The sequence below is a fragment of the Theropithecus gelada genome, chromosome 3, assembly GCF_003255815.1.
Source record: "Theropithecus gelada isolate Dixy chromosome 3, Tgel_1.0, whole genome shotgun sequence".
In the NCBI taxonomy this organism is placed as follows: Eukaryota; Metazoa; Chordata; class Mammalia; order Primates; family Cercopithecidae; genus Theropithecus; species Theropithecus gelada.
Window position 1 is genome coordinate 9,418,183 of NC_037670.1, and position 19,326 is coordinate 9,437,508.

Here is a 19,326-nt window from a genome sequence, read left to right on the forward strand (position 1 = left end):
CTACCTCCGGGTTCTGCCCCTTGAGACGCGCTAACAACCCAGCCCCGCCCCTCGAGACTCTCTAACTCCAGGCTCCGCATCTCGAGGCGCTCTAATAACTAGGCTCCGCGCTTGGAGATACTCTAACTCCAGGCCCCGCCCCTGGAGACGTTCTCTAACTCCAGGCCCCGCCCCTCGAGACGCTCTAACCCAGGCTCCGCCCCTCGAGGCGCTTTAATAACCAGGTTCCTCTCCTCGAGACGCTCTAACGGCCAGGCTCCGCCTTCAAGGAGCGCTAACAATCAGGCCCCGCCCCTCGAGGCGCGCTAACAGTCAGGCCCCGCCCCTCTAGCGCCCCAACAGCTGGGCCCCACCCGTTGAGACGCTCTAACGGCCAGGCCCCGCCGCTCGAGGCGCCTCAACGGCCAGGCCCCGCCCCCGCGTGCGTGCGCGACTCCGCAGAGCCGTGCGGGCGCCCGCGTACTCACTGGCTGAGGTGGCAGTGGCCCCGCCAACATGGAGCTCTCGCAGATGCCGGAGTTCATGGGGCTGTCGGTGTTGCTTGGGCTGCTGGCCCTGATGGCGACCGCGGCGGTAGCGCGGGGGTGGCTGCGCGCGGAGGAGAGGAGCGGCAGGCCCGCCTGTAAGTGGGGCCGGGTCGGGTGGGGGCGACCCGCGTGACCTCCTCGTGGTCCGACCTGTGGTTTGGGCCCGCGGCTTTTGGGGCTCGGCGACTCCATGGGCCTCAGTTTCTCCTCTGGTGACGTGAGCTTCGCTTCCAGAGACGAGGGCCCGCCTCGCCGGGCTAGGCGCACCCCCTGGGGCAGGACTGGCTCCAACCTGGGCCCCGCGCTGCGACTTTCACCGTGGCCGAGGCTAGGCCGTCCCCGGTGTGGCCAGGAGAGCACCGTAAACTCTTCAGCGATCTCAGAAAAAGCACCAATTCTGTGATGTGCAGCAGCATTTGCTGGGCATCTATGACCCTGTGATAGGCTTTGGGGTCTTTTTCTATAAGGAGTCCGGTAAAGGAGAAGTACATCTGCATGATGAACACCTAAACATGTAAGTGAAAAATAGTGAAATAAGTTTCATTGAGGCCAGGCGCGGTGGCTCACGCCTGTATTCTCAGGACTTTGGGAGGCCGAGGCAGGGAGATCGCTTGAGCCCAGGAGTTTGAGACCAGCCTGAGCAACATAGCAAGACTCCATCTCTACGAAAAATTAGCTGGGTGTGGTTGTGCACGCCCCTGTAGTCCCAGCTCCATGGGAGGCCGAGGCAGGAGGGTGGCGTGAGTCCAGGAGTTCAAGGCTGCAGTGAGCTGTGATCAATCGCGCCACTGCACTCCAGCCCAGGTGACAGCAAGAGCCTGTCTCTGAAAAGTTTCATAGAAGAGGTTAGTACTGGAAACGGGAAACACCAGCGAGGGAATGGGCAGCCCTGCTCTTTTTATGTTTGAGACAGAGTTTCGCTCTTCTTGCCCAGGCTGGAGTACAGTGGCAGGATCTTGGCTCACTGCAACCTCCGCCTCCTGGGTTCCAGCAATTCTTCTGCCTCTGCCTCCCGAGTAGCTGGGACTACAGGCACACACCACCAGGCCTGAGGAATTTTTGTATATTTAGTAGACACGGGATTTCGCCACGTTGGTCAGACTGGTCTCGAACTCCTGACCTCAGGTGATCCACTCGTCCTGGCCTCCAGAAGTGCTGGGATTACAGGTGTGAACCGCTGTGCCCAGCCAGCCCTGCTCCTTTTTTTTTTTTTTTTTTTTTTTGAGACGGAGTCTTGCTCTGCCTCCCAGGCTGGAGTGCAGTGGCGCGATCTTGGCTCACTGCGAGTTCCGCCTCCCAGGCTCATGCCATTCTCCTGCCTCAGCCTCCTGAGTAGCTGGGACTACAAGCGTCCACCACCACGCCCGGCTAATTTTTTGTATTTTTTAGTGGAGACGGGGTTTCACCGTGTTAGCCAGGATGGTCTCGATCTCCTGACCTCATGATCTGCCTGCCTTGGCCTCCCAAAGTGCTGGGATTATAGGCATGAACCACTGTTCCCCGCCCAGCCCTGCTCTTTTACTGGGGAGGTGGTTGTTAGAGAAATCATTACTGAGAATAGGGGCACATGAGGTAGTGTGGGGTCTCAAAGGATGGTTCTAGAATAAGAGTTTGCCACAAAGCCAAGGAAAAAAGACATTCCTGCCAATGGCAATACCCGAGCAGGCAAGGAGTCCCCAAACAGCATTTGGTATGACTTAAGTGTGAGGAGGGGGGCTTGTTAGACAAGCCTGGAGAGAAGGAAGCAGAGGACAGATTGTGGCTCTGTTTGTATGCAGGGCTCAGGAGCTTTTTTCCTGTTGGAATTGGGGAGCATCTGCAGTCATTTAACACATGCTAGCTTTGTGACTCAGTTAAGTATCTTATGCAAAAGTGACTGGCTCCACTCTCCAGCACAGGGCTCAACAGATGTTGACTTCTCCACCCCGAGTTCTTTTGGGTGCTGGAGTGCAGTGATGCAATCTGGGCTCACTGCAACCTCCACCTCCTGGGTTCAAGCGATTTTCCTGCCTCAGCCTCCTAAGTAGCTGGGATTGCAGGCGCCTGCCACTGCGCCGGCTAATTTTTGTATGTTTAGTAGAGACGGGGTTTCACCATGTTGGCCAGGCTGGTCTGGAACTCCTGGGCATCAAGATGATCCAGCTGCCTCAGCCTCCCAAAGTGCTGGGATTACAGGCGTGAGCCACCACGCCCAGCCTCCGTAAAGCCTTTAATGCTTGTGTTTGGTACTTTTGCTTGTCATTTTTTAGATATCTCATCCAATTCAATCTCCCTTATTTTTATTTATTTATATCTTTTTTGAGACAGAATCTCATTCCGTTCCCCAGGCCGGAATACAGTGGCGTGATCACTGCATTCGAACTCCTGGGCTCAAGCAATTTTCCCTCCTCAGCCTCCGAATAGCTGGGACCACAGGCGCATGCCACCATTCCCAGCTAATTAAAGTTTTCTGTAGAGACGGGGTGTCACTCTGTTAACCAGGCTGGTCTCCAACTCCTGAGCTCAAGCAATCCTCCCACCTCAGCCTCCCAAAGTGCTGGGATCACAGGCATGAGCCACCGTGCCCAGCTCTCAACCTCTCTTTAAGAAAACCAAGGTTGGGCCAGACACAGTGGCTCACACCTATAATCCCAGCACCTTGGGAGGCCAAGGCAGGCAGATCACTTGAGGTGAGGAGTTGGAGACCAGCCTTGCCATCATGGTGAAACACCATCTCTACTAAAAAAAACCAAAAAATTAGATGGGTATGGTGGTGCACGCCCATAATTCCAGCTACTTGGGAGGCTGAGGCAGGAGAATTGCTTGAACCCGGGAGGCAGAGGCTACAGTGAGCAGAGATCATGCCACTGCACTCCAGCCTGGGTGACAGAGCAAGACTCTGTCTCCAAAAAAAAGAAAGAAAGAAAAGAAGAAAAAAAAAAAAAAAAAAACTAAGGTCCAGAGCAATTCACTAACTTGCCCAAAGCAGGGCCACTAGAGACAGTTGTGCACATTACTCCCTACGTAGGGATGTCTGGCCAAGGATCCACGCTCCACTGGCCGTGCTGTGTACCCACCCAGCAGCATTACCCTACCCAGAGAGTATGCCTTTTCCACTTTACATGAAGGTGCTCTATGGACTTACTGTAAACAGTCTCCTCAAAGTCAGTCAGTATTAGAGACGGAATCCAAACCCAGGTCTGATTGCAAAGCATCTGTTTTGCTTTTGTTTTCTGTTTGACAGGGTCTCACTCTGTCACTCAGGATGGAGTGCAGTAGTAGTGTTGTGATCATAGCTCACTGCAGCCTCGAACTCCTGGGCTCAAGTGATCCTCCTGCCTCAGCCTCCCAAAGCGTTGGGATTACAGGCATGAGCCACCATACCCAGCCAGCCAAGCCTCTGTTTTTGCCCATATCACACTCACTCTCCTCCTGAAGACAAGGGCCATGTCCGGTTAATCTCCTGCTGTTCCACTCAGTGCCTGGCTAATCATAGATGGGCAGCGAATGCTTATCAGTGAGTAACTGGAGAACAACATGGCCCTTCCTTATAGGCCAAAAAGCAAATGGATTTCCACCTGACAAATCCTCAGGATCCAAGAAGCAGAAACAGTATCAGCGGATTCGGAAGGAGAAGCCTCAACAACACAATTTCACCCACCGCCTCCTGGCTGCAGCTCTGAAGGTACGCGGGGTACCCAGCGCAGTGCGCACTCTAAGACTCAGACCCACAGGCTTTTCCTCTGTAGTATTCCGTGCATGTTATAGACCCTCCTGCCTCTGATCAGAATCAGCGGGGATGCTTAATTCTGTCCCCTCTCATCGCAGCCCAACCTCAGCTTGCTGTTAATCCAGGCAACGGGGCCCCATCTCCCTGGTTCCAGGTTTGGCTTCCCCATCTACCCAAGGAGCTCCTATTCACACTTCCTGCCACCCTTTCCCTAGAGCCACAGCGGGAACATATCTTGCATGGACTTTAGCAGCAATGGCAAATACCTGGCCACCTGTGCAGATGATCGCACCATCCGCATCTGGAGCACCAAGGACTTTTTGCAGCGAGAGCACCGCAGCATGAGAGCCAACGTGGAGCTGGACCATGCCACCCTGGTGCGCTTCAGCCCTGACTGCAGGTGGGACAGGATGGAGCCTCAGGTTTGCCTGAAGAGGCCCAGTCCCAGGCATTGGCCTTCCCATATCTGCTTTGAGGTGGCGAGGAGGGACCCGGACCCAGGGCCTCCCTTGGGGTGCCAGAAAGAACATCCACATAGTTTGCACGCTGCCTGGGGCTCCCTGGAGGTCTGTGCTGCTATACAGCAAGGAAACGGGGGGAGGTCTTTTCCTACCTGGAAATAACTTGGCCTGGCTTCCAGATGAGCCTTGGTTTCTAAACCCTAGAGAGAAACTAAAGAAGTCAAAGCAATGGGAATCTTACCTTTTGAGGAGTTTTATAAGATTTGGAACCAGGGGCTTATGTTGTAAGGCTAGACTGTGGGGCATGAGGGGAGATCTTGACTTCCCCCAGAACCCAGCACAGGACCAGGAACACAGAGCCTCTTTGTCTAGTGAGAGAGTGACTTGTCTGCTACCTGTCTCTAGAGCCTTTATCGTCTGGCTGGCCAACGGGGACACTCTCCGTGTCTTCAAGATGACCAAGCGGGAGGATGGGGGCTATACCTTCACAGCCACCCCAGAGGACTTCCCTAAAAAGCACAAGGCGCCTGTCATCGACGTTGGAATTGCTAACACAGGTAAGATGCATTCAGAGGGTGGCGCCTGCCCAAAGCGTGAAGGAAAGATCCAGTTCTGTTTCCTCAATCAGTTAATGCTGCCTGAAAGTTCTGCTCAACCTGAGAGGGACAGGGGGCCCTGGCTCTAAACAGCCTGGCTGTGTGCTCCCCTGGAGTCCCTGGGCCACACCAGGTCCCTAGGGAAGGCGGGGGAGGGCCACAGTCTTCAGCAGAGTCCTTGTCTGTAGTGACCCTTGGCCTGGGAGGAGACATGTATACTTCAGGCAGCAGAGGCCTTGTAAGTGTCTTTGGAGAATGACAGTTGGTCAGGTCACTGCCCGTGGCCCACATCACTCCCTTCCCGCTCAGGGAAGTTTATCATGACTGCCTCCAGTGACACCACTGTCCTCATCTGGAGCCTGAAGGGTCAAGTGCTGTCTACCATCAACACCAACCAGATGAACAACACACATGCTGCTGTGTCTCCCTGTGGCAGGTGGGCAAGGAGGGGCATTGGCATCTGGGACCACAAGAGGCTGGGGCTGGGGAGCAGGCCCAGAACAGAGAGTCAGCTTCATCGCTTGGGAAGAGCATACGGGGTGGGGTCAGGAGCCCGAGCTTCAAGTCTCAGTTCTCCCCGCTTGGAGTAACGGGATTTCATGCAGGTCACCCCATGTCCTTAGTCACTATTTCTTCATCTTTAGTGTTTTTGTTTTTGAGAAAATTAGTCTCACTCTGTCACCCAGGCTGGAGCACAGTGGTGCGATCATAGCTCACTGCAGCCTCAAACTCCTGGATCGTAGTGATCCTCCCACCTCAGCCTCTTGAGTAGCTGGAACTTTAGGCACATGCCACTGTACTCAGCTAATTTTTGGTTTTTGTTTGTTTGTTTGTTGAGACAGGGTTTCACCCTCGCCCAGGCAGGAGTGCAGTGGTGCGATCACAGCTCACTGTAGCCTTGACCTCCCAGACTCAGGCCATCCTCCCACCTTATCCTCCCGAGTAGCTGGGACTACAGGCGCACACTACCACACCTGGCTAATTTTTGTATTTTTTGTTGAGGTGGGGTCTCACTATGTTGCCCAGTGAACTCCTGGTTCTCACTATGAACTCCTGGCCTCAAGTGATCCTCTTGCCTCGACCTCCCAAAGTGCTAGAATTACAGGCATGAGCCACTGCACCAAGCCACTTTGTGGGGGATGTTACATGTCTTAAAACAAGGCTAGAGGATAAACCGAGGTCACATACATAAAAGAACCTTTTTTTTTTTTTTTTTGAGACGGAGTCTCGCTCTGTCGCCCAGGCTGGAGTGCAGTGGCCGGATCTCAGCTCACTGCAAGGTCCGCCTTCCAGGTTCACGCCATTCTCCTGCCTCAGCCTCCCAAGTAGCTGGGATTACAGGCGCCCGCCACCTCGCCCAGCTAGTTTTTTGTATTTTTTAGTAGAGACGGGGTTTCACCGTGATAGCCAGGATGGTCTCGATCTCCTGACCTTGTGATCCGCCCGTCTCGGCCTCCCAAAGTGCTGGGATTACAGGCTTGAGCCACCGCGCCAGGCCAAAAGAACTTTTTTGTTGTTGTTCGTTTGTTTTTTGAGATGGAGTTTCGCTCATGTTGCTTAGGCTGGAGTGCAATGGCACGATCTTGGCTCACCGCAACCTCCACCTCCCAGGTTCAAGCGATTCTCCTGCCTCAGCCTGCCCCAAGTAGCTGGGATTACAGGCATGCACCACTACACCCAGCTAATTTTTTATTTTTAGTAGAGGCGAGGTTTCTCCATGTTGGTCAGGCTGGTCTCAAACTCCCGACGTCAAGCGATCTGCCTGCCTGGGCCTCCCAAAGTGCTGGGATTACAGGTGTGAGCCACCGCACATGGCCTTTTTTGTTTTTTGTTTTTTTCTGAGATGGAGTCTTGCTCTGTTGCCCAGGCTGGAGTGCAGTGGTACAATCTCAGCTCACTGCAACCTCCACCTGCCAGGTTCAAGTGATTCTCCCACCTCAGCCTTCCCAGTAGGTGGGACTATAGGCACGTGCCACCACGCCTGGCTAATTTTGTATTTTTAGTAGAGATGAGGTTTCGCCACGTTGGCCAGGCTGGTCTCCGAACTCCTGACCTCAGGTGATCCACCCACCTCAGCCTCCCAAAATGCTGGGATTACAGGCATGAGCCACCATGCCCAGCCAAAATAACTCTTTAAAGGTTTGTATTATCCAGATATGAGGTTATCAACTTTCTCAGGAAAGACATTGAGGGGGTTTACAGGAACAACATGCTCCCAAAATGAAGTTTTAAAGGCTCCTGGATTGTATGGCAGATTTGTAGCTTCGTGTGGCTTCACCCCGGATGTGAAGGTTTGGGAAGTCTGCTTTGGAAAGAAGGGGGAGTTCCAGGAGGTGGTGCGAGCCTTCGAACTCAAGGGCCACTCCGCGGCTGTGCGCTCATTTGCTTTCTCCAACGACTCGCGGAGGTGAGTGAGTCTGCTCACATGTCTGTCTGACCAGTGGCTCTTGGCCTCTCTCGACAACCAGGGTCCTTCTGCCTGTTTGTGCCATGGCTCTGAAGCGGGTGGGGTGCCTGGCCCTCAGCAGGAAGCTGACTTAGCTTCCTAGCTGGAGCTGCTCAAGTTGGGCCCGTACTTACCCTGCCAGGGTGTGTTGGGGCATGAGCTGTGATTTTCTGTGCTGCAGGATGGCTTCTGTCTCCAAGGATGGTACATGGAAACTGTGGGACACAGATGTGGAATACAAGAAGCAGCAGGACCCCTACTTGCTGAGGACAGGCCGCTTTGAAGAGGCGGCGGGCGCCGCACCGTGCCGCCTGGCCCTCTCCCCCGATGCCCAGGTCTTGGCCTTGGCCAGTGGCAGCAGTATTCATCTCTACAATACCCGGCGGGGCGAGAAAGAGGAGTGCTTTGAGCGGGTCCATGGTGAGTGTATCACCGACTTGTCCTTTGACATCACTGGCCGCTTTCTGGCATCCTGTGGGGACCGGGCTGTGCGGCTCTTTCACAACACTCCTGGCCACCGGGCCATTGTGGAGGAGATGCAGGGCCACCTGAAGCGGGCCTCCACCGACAGTACCCGCCAGAGGCTGCAGCAGAAGCTGACCCAGGCCCAAGAGACCCTGAAGAGCCTGGGTGCCCTGAAGAAGTGACTCTGGGAGGGCCCAGCGCAGAGGATTGAGGAGGAGGGATCTGGCCTCCTCCCAGCGCTGCTGCCACCTTTCCTCCCAGGTGGAAGCCTTTCAGAAGCAGTCTCCTGGTTTTCTTACTGGTGGCCTCGCTTCTTCCCATTGAAACTACTCTTGTCTACTTAGATCTCTTCTTGCTGGCTGTGACTCCTCCCCGACTAGTGACCAAGGTGCTTTTCTTCCTCCCAGGCCCAGTGGGTAGAATCTATTCCCACCCGGCGCTGAGGAGAGTGGTAGAGAGAGGAGACAGACAGAGAACATGATTTTTGGCCTTGTGGCAGCACATCCTCACACCCAAAGAAGTCTGTAAATGTTCCAGAACAACCTAGAGAACACTTGAGTACTAAGCAGCAATTTTGCAAGGATGGGAGACTGGGATAGCTTCCTATCACAGAATTGTGCTCCATCAAAAAGATACTAAGGGATTTCCTTCTGGGCCTCAGTTCTGTTTGTAAGATGGAGAATAATCCTCTCTGTGACCTCCTTGCAAAGATGATGTGAGGCTAAGAGAGTATCAAGTCCCTAGGTGTAGAAGAAAAGTGGAAAAGAGTAGTACTATTGTCCAGTGCCATTAAAGTGGTAAAAGTGGGAACCAGTGTGCTTCAAAATCAAATTACAAACACATTCCTTGGGAAGGCAAAGTTTTTTGGGACTTGATCATACATTTTGTATGGTTGGGAGTCCTCTCTTCGGGAGATTATATCCTGTTGAAGGAGACCTCTTTTCAGTTCATCAGATATTTGAGTGCCTACTCTGTGCCCGAATAAATACGTGCTGGAGATTAAATATGAATAAGACATGGTTTCTGCCATCAAAGATGGCTGGTGGGAGAGAGAGATACGCCCTTATTAAGTGCTTTGTGTAGTTTATTCATAGCTACTGTTGTATACGTCAAGGAAAGAGAGGACCAGAGCAGGACAGAGGCAATGGGTATTGAAGTTGAAGGGGTACATTCGTTAAGAGATTCAGTATTGGCCGGGCGCGGTGGCTCAAGCCTGTAATCCTAGCACTTTGGGAGGCCGAGACGGGCGGATCACGAGGTCAGAAGATCGAGACCATCCTGGCTAACATGGTGAAACCCCGTCTCTACTAAAAAATACAAAAAACTAGCCGGGCAAGGTGGCGGGCGCCTGTAGTCCCAGCTACTCGGGAGGCTGAGGCAGGAGAATGGCGTAAACCCGGGAGGCGGAGCTTGCAGTGAGCTGAGATCCGGCCACTGCACTCCAGCCCGGGCGACAGAGCCAGACTCCGTCTCAAAAAAAAAAAAAAAAAAAGAGATTCAGTATTGAGAAGTTTAAATTTGTGAATTTGAAGGCTGGATGTGGCAGATAAGGGAAATGAGGTATCTGGGAAGACTTGAGTGTAGGCAAAATTTATTTATCCCAAGTCAAACTCTTGGTCTCTCTCATGAAAACTACGACCTTCCCTGGTCGCCCCTGACCTCTCACCTCTCAATGTTGGAACAAGCCATAGTCTTGGAGTTATCCTTGATGACTCACCACTGATTATCCCCTCTGTCCCACCACCACTGCCGTCGTCCGTCCACCAGAACATCCTTTTGGTTACACTCCAGGTGACATCCTGAGGCTGTTGCTTCTCTCCATCTTTTCTGTTACCATCCTGGTTCTGGCCACTGTCACCTAGTGGGCCACTATAATATGGCTTCCTAATGGATCTTCCTGCTTCCTCTGTTACCTCATTACTTTTCTATATAGCAGAGTGATCTTTTGAAAATGTGAACCAGATCACATTATTCCCTAGTTAAAACCCCCCAAGGCTTCCCATCACACTTGGGATAAAATCCAAAAGAATTTTTTTTCTAAACCAAAAATAGTAAAAACAATTTTTTTTTTTTTTTTTTTGAGAGTCTCACTGTGTTGCCCATGCTGGAGTACAGTGGCACAGTCTTAGCTCACTACAACTGCTGCCTCCCAGGTTCAAGTGATTCTCCTGCCTCAGCCTCCAGAGTAGCTGGGATTACAGGCATGCGCCACCATACCTGACTAATTTTTGTGCTTTTAGTAGAGACAGGGTTTCATGATGTTGGCCAGGCTGGTCTCGAACTCCTGACTTCAAGTAATCCACCCTCCTTGGCCTCCTCAAGTGCTGGGATTACAGGCGTGAGCCATCGTGCCCAGCCAAAAACACTTTTTTAATCCAAAACTCTTACCATGGCCTGCAAGGTCCTATGTAACCTGGCTTTGTCCCCCATCTAAATGCTATGGACGTCAGATGGGTACCGTAACTCTGTGAATGGGGTCAGTTACCTGGGTGTAGTAGAAAGTGGGGACAGAAGTGAGCTGGAGGGCTTGTGTCCTGCCCGCGGGGTCGGGGGTGGCTGCTACTTATTCAGGAATCCAGCAGAAATTGTCTGCTTTACAGAAGCTAGAAGTGAGCAACTTAAATAAATAAATGAATAAACAAACACTATCTGGACCAAACAAAACACCAAGGTAGGCCTGATGCAGTCCAGCACTCTTCTTATTGGCAGCTTCTGGTTCACTGTTGAACCCACTGGAATGAGAGCACCACCGGGCAGACTCCTGGACCGTCTCACTGTCAGCTCTGTGATCCAGGCACAGTACCTGGGACAGTGTAAGCACTCAATCAATGTGAAACTCAAGCCGGGGGCAAGCCACAGACCTCCCAGTATCTTCTCTGTGCATCTTCCCACTCGCAGTCTCCATTGTGGTTTTGTATGTTCCTAACCACAGACTGCTGGCAATGCTGTGCACATAAGGCCTGAGGAGTATTTCCTCGGCAATTGTCGGAAGAATGAGACTAAAATACTTCCTTTGCACACCTGTTCTTAGAAGCAGCTCTGGCATTACTCCCCTTGTGTATGCAGGACAGGAAGTGGCGGTAGAATGTTGTTACTGAAGTCAGATGTCTTAAGTTCCAGTTCCAGCTGGGTCACCTGTTGACTTGAGAGCAGGTAGATCTGTTGAACTCTCTGAGCTTGTTTCCTCATCTGTAAAATGAGAATGAATCCTATGCTGCCCACCTTGCCGTGTTGAGTTTCAGTGAGACAAGAGAAAACACTACCAAAAAATCATTCCAGGCCGGGCGCGGTGGCTCAAGCCTGTAATCCCAGCACTTTGGGAGGCCGAGACGGGCGGATCACGAGGTCAGGAGATCGAGACCATCCTGGCTAACACGGTGAAACCCCGTCTCTATTAAGAAATACAAAAAACCAGCCGGGCGAGGTGGCGGGCGCCTGTAGTCCCAGCTACTCGGGAGGCTGAGGCAGGAGAATGGCATGAACCCGGGAGGCGGAGCTTGCAGTGAGCTGAGATCCAGCCACTGCACTCCAGCCTGGGCGACAGAGTGAGACTCCGTCTCAAAAAAAAAAAAAAAAAAAAAAAAAAAAATCATTCCACAGACTTCTGAGAACAGAAAGTACCCTCACTCAAGCTTCTCTTGTAAACACAGAGAAGGTGTCTGGATATTAACATAGAGCAGAGGCTACCAATTTTTGTTTGTTTGTTTTAAATCAAAAATCCTGCATGTGAAGGCAGTATTCATGTCATAATTACAATTTCAACATCTGTGGGTGTGAAATTTTTCAAAATAAAGAGTTGGGGAAATATTTTAAATGGTGGTGTATAGCCTATTTTGGTGTTCTGTTTGTTTTAGAGATGGAGTCTCACTCCGTCATCTAGACTGGAGTGCAGTGGTGCCATCATGGCTCACTGCAGCCTCGACCTCCTGGGCTCAAGTGATCCTCTCACCTCAGCCTCCCAAGTAGCTAGGATCACAGGCGTATGCCATCACACCTGTCTGTCTTGTGTAGAGATGGGAGTCTCACTATGTTGCCCAGGCTGGGGCTTGCAGTCATTTAAACCATGCAATACACAGATTAAGATGGTGGTGCCATCTCAACAGTGGCCTGCCGCTTCCCAGGGAGTCTTCCTTCCTCAGTGCAGTCCACCCTCCTTCTGGCTACTTTCCTGGGAGTTGGATGCAAGTGGGTCTTCCACCACCTGCATCCAACACTTGGGTGCATCAGGGAAACCAACTGTCTAATTTGCTTAGCTGTGATAACTTGAAGCCCTGGATAGTGTCTTGCATACGGACATGTTTTCACAATTATTGCTACTCCAGTAAAGTCACATTTCAGAGACTGACATCTTGGGAAAGGCACAAAAAGTTTTGTTTCTGTGTTATCTGTGTTTTCTACAATTAATGTGCAATTCCTATGTAATGTTCATTGCCGCACTATTCAGAATAGCAAAGACATGGAATCAACCCAAGTGACCATCAATGATAGACTGGATAAAGAAAATGTGGTACATATATACCACGGAATACTGTGCAGCCAGAAAAAGGAACAAGATCATGTCCTTTGCAGGGACATGGAAGGAGCTGGAGGTCATTAGCCTTAGCAAACCCAAGAACAGAAAACCAAACACCACATGTTCTCACTTATAAGTGGGAGCTGAACGATGAGAACACATGGACACAGAGAGGGGGCAACACACACTGAGGCCTGTTGGGGGTGCGGGGGGAGGGAGAACATCGGGAATAATAGCTATTGTATGCTGGGCTTAATACTTAGGTGATGGGTTGATAGGTGCAGCAAGCCACCATGGCACACATTTACCTATGTAACAAACCTGCACATCCTGCAGATGTACCCTGGAACTTAAAATTCATTCATTAAATAACAGATACTGGGAGTGGTAGCTCACACCAGTAATCCTGACACCTTGGGAGGCCGAGGCAGGGGAATTACTTGAGGCCAGGAGTTCAAGACCAGCCTGAGCAACATACTCAGACTCGCTGTCTACAAAAAAAAAAAAAAAAAGTTGGGCATGGTGATGGACACTTGTAGTCCCAGCCTCTCCGGAGGCTGCAGTGGGAGGACTGCTTGAGCCCAGGAGTTCAAAGCTGCAGTGAGCTATGATCACAGCCTGGACAACACAGCGAGACCCTGTCTCTTAGAAAAAAATCAGTAACATGATATATTGAAAGCATTAACGATAGCCTCCCGTGACACATACTCTTTCACTTTCACTTCATAGCAGCTCTTGTGAAATAGCAATTATTATCCCCATTGGAAAAACTGAGGTTTGTGGAGGTTAAGTGGCAAGCAGGAATTCAACTCTGGGTCTGAGTACAGAGCTCAAGCTGGTTCCTAGTGTGACCCCACAGAGCCTCTGACCTTGCCATCCAGAAAATAAGCTCCTTGAGGGCAGGGAGTTTATAGTGTTAGGAATCTGCCTTGTCCCTCTTTCTGTTGCACCCATGCAAGTGAGCACACAGTAGCCACTACAATTTGTTGACTAATAAGATGAACCTGTACAGTGATTGCCCAACAGAGAATGAGCTCACTTTGACCACCATTTATGCATCCACCACGCAGTTGCATTGGCAGCAGAAATCATTCTATTACTTTCCAAGGCCACTGCATCTTGTGAGTTTATACACTTCAGTGTGACTCTCCCAGGGACTAATGGTTCCAAAGTGAGGAGATGATCGAAGTTCCAAAACTGGGCTAGGCGGGGTGGCTCATGTTTATAATCCCAGGGCTTTGGGAAGCCAAGGTGAGAGGATCACTTGAGACTAGGAGTCTGAGACCAGCTCGAGTAACTCAGTGAGACCCCATCTCTACAAAAAAAAATTTTTAATTAGCTGGGCATGGCATCACACACCTGTAGTCCCAGCTGTTGGGCTACTGGAGAGACTGAGGCAGGAGGATCACTTGAGTCCAGGAGCTGGAGGCTGCAGTGAGCCACAATCATGCCACTGCACTCCAGCCTGAGCAACAGAGTGAGACTCTACCTCTTGAAAAAATACAAATAAAAGAGTGCCAGATGGGCGTGGTGGCTCACAGCTGTAATTCTAGCACTTTTGGGAGGCTGAGGCAGGAGGGTCACTTGGGTCCAGGAGTTCAAGACCAGCTTGGGAAACACAGGGAGACCCCATCTCTACATAAATACAAAAAAGTCGGGCATATGATGGCACAGCTACTCAGGAGGCTGAGATGGGAGGATTGCTTGAGACTGGGAGGTTGAGGCTGCAGTCATTGGCCCAACTTGGCCTCCCAAAGTGCTGGGATTATAGGCATGAGCCACTGTGCCTAGCCAGCTAGTAGGTTTGACATCCCAGGTATGTTTCAGTTGCTTTGGCAGCCCAGAGGCAGGAAAAATACCAACCAAACAACAACCCCCAAAATGATAAAGTTGATGATGATGTGGAAGGTGATGATTATGATGGTAATAACTGTGTTGGTCTCTGGCCCTTGAGTCCTTATTTCACCCTAATAATGGCCTCTGCCCTGCATACTTTTAGGCTTTTGTAATCTATAACCTAGGGCATCTCTAGAATAAGAAGCAAAACAAAAAGCAAACAAAAGAACCCCGGGCATAAGTGAATTTCTTGATGTGCTGCACCCCAAATTTCCTCAACCCCACGTTTCTTCACTGAGTGTGCCAGGACTGTGAGGGACTTGCCCACAGTGGCAAAGAGTGCTGTGTTCCCCAACTCCACTTCTTGGTTTCCTAGGTACAAAGCTGGACTACATGTCCCAGGATTCCCTGCAGTTAGGTGCGACCCTTTGATGACTTCAGGCCAATGGAATGTGTGCAGAAGTGATCCATTGAGTCTCCAGCTGCCTCTAAAAACCCTCCTGAGGGCTGCCTCTAAAAACCTCGGTGGCTCATGCCTGTAATCCCAACACTTTGGGAGGCTGAGGCGGGCAGATCACGTGAGGTCAGGAGTTTGAGACTAGCCTGGCCAACATGGCAAAACCCCATCTCTATAAAAATACGAAAATTAGCTGGGGCCGGGCGTGGTGGCTCAAGCCTGTAATCCCAGCACTTTGGGAGGCCGAGACGGACGGATCACGAGGTCAGGAGATCGAGACCATCCTGGTTAACACAGTGAAAGCCCGTCTCTACTAAAAAAATACCAAAAAAACTAGCTGGGCGTGGTGGTGGGTGCCTGTAGTCCCAGCTACTAGGGAGGCTGAGGCAGGAGAATGGCGTAAACCCAGGAGGTGGAGCTTGCAGTGAGCTAAGATCCGGCCACTGCATTCCAGCCTGGGTGACAGAGTAAGACTCCGTCTCAAAAAAAAAAAAAAAAAAAGAAAAAAAAGAAAATTAGCTGGGCATGGAGGCACGTGCCTGTAATCCCAGCTACTTGGGAGGCTGAGGCAAAGTAATCCCTTCAACCCAGAACCTGGGAGGCAGAGATTGCTGTGAGCCAAGATCGTGCCACTGGACTCCAGCCTGGGTGGCAGAGCGAGACTCCATCTCAAAAAGTATATATAATAATAAAACAAACAAACAAACAAACAAACAAAAACCCTCCTGAAGCTCTCCATACTCTCTTTTCTGCCAGCTGGAAACAGGATTCTGTGCAGTTTCTGAGTAATCAAAAGCACTAGATGGCTGGCCTGGAATCCCATTTATGGCTGATTCCTACAATCTCAGCACTTTGGGAGGCTAAGGCAAGAGGATTGCTTGAGGCCAAGAGTTCAAGACTAGACTGGGTAACATAGTGAGACCCCCCGCATTGCTACAAAAAAGTTAGCCAGGCATGTTAGCGCACACCTATAATTCCAGCTACTCCAGAGGCTGAGGCAGGAGGCTCACTTGAGCCCAGGAGTTCAAGGCTGCAGTGACCTATGATTCTGCTACTGCACTCCAGCCTGGGCAAGAGAGCAAGACCCCATCTCTTAAACATCTATATTTGTATATATGTATATATGTGTATATATATGTTTGTATGTGTGTATATATATTTACATATGTATACATATACCATATGCTTTGTTTTTCCACTGTTGTGGACAGATTTCTATGATGTGGTAACAGAATAATGATTCCCCAAAGATATCCACATCCTAATCCTTGGAAACCAGGAATTTGTTGGGTGATACCCCAACAGGGAATTACAGTAGCAGATGGAATTAAGGTTGCTAATCAACTGGCTTTTTTTTTTTTTTTTTTTTTTTTGAGACAGAGTCACTCTGTCTCCCAGGCTGGAGTGCAGTGGTGCAATCTCTGCTCACTGCAGCCTTCACCTCCCAGGTTCAAGTGATTATCCTGCCTCAGTCTCCCTAGTAGCTGGAATTACAGGCACATGCCACCACATCCAACTAATTTTTGAATTTTTTAGTAGAGATGGGGTTTCATCATGTTGGCCAGGCTGGTCTCGAACTCCTGACCTCAAATGATCCACCCCCGCCTCAGCCTCCCAAAGTGCTGGGATTACAGGTATGGGTCACCACGCCTGGCCAGAAAAATAAAAGAGGATATTAAGTGATTTTGTTAGTCAGGATTCTCTAGAGGGACACAACTAACAGGAGAGAGAGAGAGAGAGAGGAGGGAGAGAGAGAGAGAGAGAGGTGTGTGTGTATATATGTATATGTATATATATGTGTGTATATATGTATATGTATATATATGTATATGTATATATGTATATGTATGTATGTAAAGGGGATTATATATATATATGTATGTAAAGGGGAGTTTATTATTAATCCACACAATCACAAGGTCCCAAAATAAGCCATCTGCAAACTGAGAAGCAAGGAGAGCCAGTCCAAGTCCCCAAACCGAAGAACTTGGAGTCCAACGTTCAAGGGCAGGAAGCATCTGGCACGGGAGTAAGAAGTAGGCTGGGAGGCCAGGCCAGTCTATTCACGTTTTTTCTGTCTGCTTTATATTCTAGCTGCACTGGCAGCTGATTAGATGGTACCCACCCAGATTGAGGGTGGGTCTACCTTTCCCAGCCCACTAACTCAAACGTTAATCTCCTTTGGCAGTACCCTCACAGACACACCCAGGATCAATACTTTTGCATCCTTCAACCCAATCAAGTTGACACTCAGTATTAACTATCACAGTGGTGATGACTGCTCTGGAGAGAAATAAATTGGGGAAGGGGGATATAGCTTGTGTATAGAGATGGATAGTGCAGTTTTACAGTGGCCAGAGAGGGCTGCATTGAGAAGGTAACATTTGTTATTTTGTTTCTTGAGACGCAGTCTCACTCTGTTGCCAAACCAGGCTGGAGTGCAGTGGTGCAAACTCGGCTCACTGCAACCTCCGCCTCCCGGATTCGAGCAATTCTCCTGCCTCAGCCTCCCTAGTAGCTGGGATTACAGGCACGCACCACCACACCCAGCTAATTTTTTGTGTCTTTAGTAGAGACGGGGTTTCGCCATATTGCCAGGCAGGTCTCGAACTCCTGACCTCATGATCCGACAGCCTCGGCCTCCCAAAGTACTGGGATTACAAGCAGTGTGAGCCACCACACCAGGCCTGATTTTTTTTTTTTTTTTTTTGATTGGGTTGAAAAANGGCAGGTGGATCACCTGAGGTCAGGAGTTTGACACCAGCCTGGCCAACATGGTGAAACCCCGTCTCAATAAAAACTACAAAAAATTAGCCAGGCGCACTGTAGTCCCAGCTACTCAGGAGGCTAGGGTGGGAGAATTGCTTGAACCCAGGAGGCAGAGATTTCAATGAGCTAAAATGGCACCACTGCACTCCAGCCTCGGTAACAGAGTGAGACCCTGTCTCAAAAAAAAATGGACTTTAAAAAATATTACTCTTTTTTTTTTTTTTTGAGACGGAGTCTCGCTCTGTAGCCCAGGCTGGAGTGCAGTGGCCGGATCTCAGCTCACTGCAAGCTCCGCCTCCCGGGTTCACGCCATTCTCCGGCCTCAGCCTCCCGAGTAGCTGGGACTACAGGCGCCCGCCACCTCGCCCGGCTATTTTTTGTATTTCTTAGTAGAGACGGGGTTTCACCGTGTTGGTCAGGATGGTCTCGATCTCCTGACCTCGTGATCCGCCCATCTCGGCCTCCCAAAGTGCTGGGATTACAGGCTTGAGCCACCGCGCCCGGCCTTTTTGTGTCTTTAGTAGAGACGGGGTTTCGCCATATTGCCAGGCAGGTCTCGAACTCCTGACCTCATGATCCGACAGCCTCGGCCTCCCAAAGTACTGGGATTACAAGCAGTGTGAGCCACCACACCAGGCCTGATTTTTTTTTTTTTTTTTTTGATTGGGTTGAAAAATGCAAACGGGCAATATGGCTTATCCCCGTTTAAGAAAACAGTCTCGGCCGGGCGCGGTGGCTCAAGCCTGTAATCCCAGCACTTTGGGAGGCTGAGACGGGCGGATCACGAGGTCAGGAGATCGAGACCATCCTGGCTAACACGGTGAAACCCCGTCTCTACTAAAAAATACAAAAAAACTAGCCGGGCGAGGTGGCGGGCGCCTGTAGTCCCAGCTACTCGGGAGGCTGAGGCAGGAGAATGGCGTAAACCCGGGAGGCGGAGCTTGCAGTGAGCTGAGATCCGGCCACTGCACTCCAGCCTGGGCGACAGAGTGAGACTCCGTCTCAAAAAAAAAAAAAAAAAAAGAAAGAAAACAGTCTCAGGCCAGGTATGGTGGCTCACGCCTGTAATCCCAGCACTTTGGGAGGCCGAGGTGGGTAGATCACCTGAGGTCGGGAGTTTGAGGCCAGCCTGACCAACATGGTGAAACTCCATCTCTACTAAAGACACAAAAAACTAGCCAGGCGTGGTGGCAGGCACCTGCAGTCCCAGCTACTCAGGAGGCCCAAGCAGGAGAATCACTGGAACCAGGAGGCAGAGGTTGCAGTGAGCCGAGATCGCACCACTGCACTCCAGCCTGGGCAACAAGAGCAAAACTCCATCTTAATTTAAAAAAAAAAAAAAAAAAGAAGCAGCCAGGCGCAGTGGCTCATGCCTATAATCCCAGCACTTTGGGAGGTCGAGGCAGGTGGATCACCTGAGGTCGGGAGTTCAAGACCAGCCTGACCAACATGGAGAAACCCCATCTCTATTAAAACTACAAAATTAGCCGGGCGTGGTGGCACATGCCTGTAATCCCAGCTACTCAGGAGGCTGAGGTAGGAGAATG

At 50.7% G+C, this 19,326-nt stretch overlaps 1 protein-coding gene across 6 annotated transcripts; it reads left to right on the forward strand.

Moving 5' to 3' along the window:
• Positions 1–246: 246 nt before the first annotated feature.
• On the forward strand, positions 247–9,210 carry TBL2 (transducin beta like 2). 6 transcript variants are annotated; one of them, XM_025379091.1, is made up of 8 exons: positions 426–622; positions 2,306–2,466; positions 4,061–4,191; positions 4,452–4,636; positions 5,103–5,254; positions 5,603–5,729; positions 7,548–7,700; positions 7,921–9,210. In XM_025379091.1, the coding sequence occupies exons 2-8, from the start codon at positions 2,436–2,438 to the stop codon at positions 8,384–8,386; spliced, it is 1,245 nt and encodes a 414-aa protein (XP_025234876.1). In that variant the 5' UTR covers positions 426–622; positions 2,306–2,435; the 3' UTR covers positions 8,387–9,210. The 6 variants fall into 6 exon arrangements, with proteins under 6 accessions (XP_025234874.1, XP_025234879.1, XP_025234876.1 ...); XM_025379089.1 differs by lacking the exon at positions 2,306–2,466 and having other exon boundaries at positions 247–622; XM_025379094.1 differs by lacking the exon at positions 2,306–2,466 and having other exon boundaries at positions 419–622; positions 4,452–4,613.
• The last annotated feature ends 10,116 nt before the right edge of the window (positions 9,211–19,326 follow it).

What these genes read in the sequence shown, in the direction of transcription:
- TBL2 (XM_025379089.1), top strand. Translation starts at nt 496, where the DNA reads ATGGAGCTCTCGCAGATGCCGGAGTTCATGGGGCTGTCGGTGTTGCTT. An exon ending in GAGGAGCGGCAGGCCCGCCT is followed by an intron (nt 623 to 4,060) that starts GTAAGTGGGGCC and finishes CCTTCCTTATAG; the next exon opens with GCCAAAAAGCAAATGGATTT. An exon ending in GCTGTGTCTCCCTGTGGCAG is followed by an intron (nt 5,730 to 7,547) that starts GTGGGCAAGGAG and finishes ATTGTATGGCAG; the next exon opens with ATTTGTAGCTTCGTGTGGCT.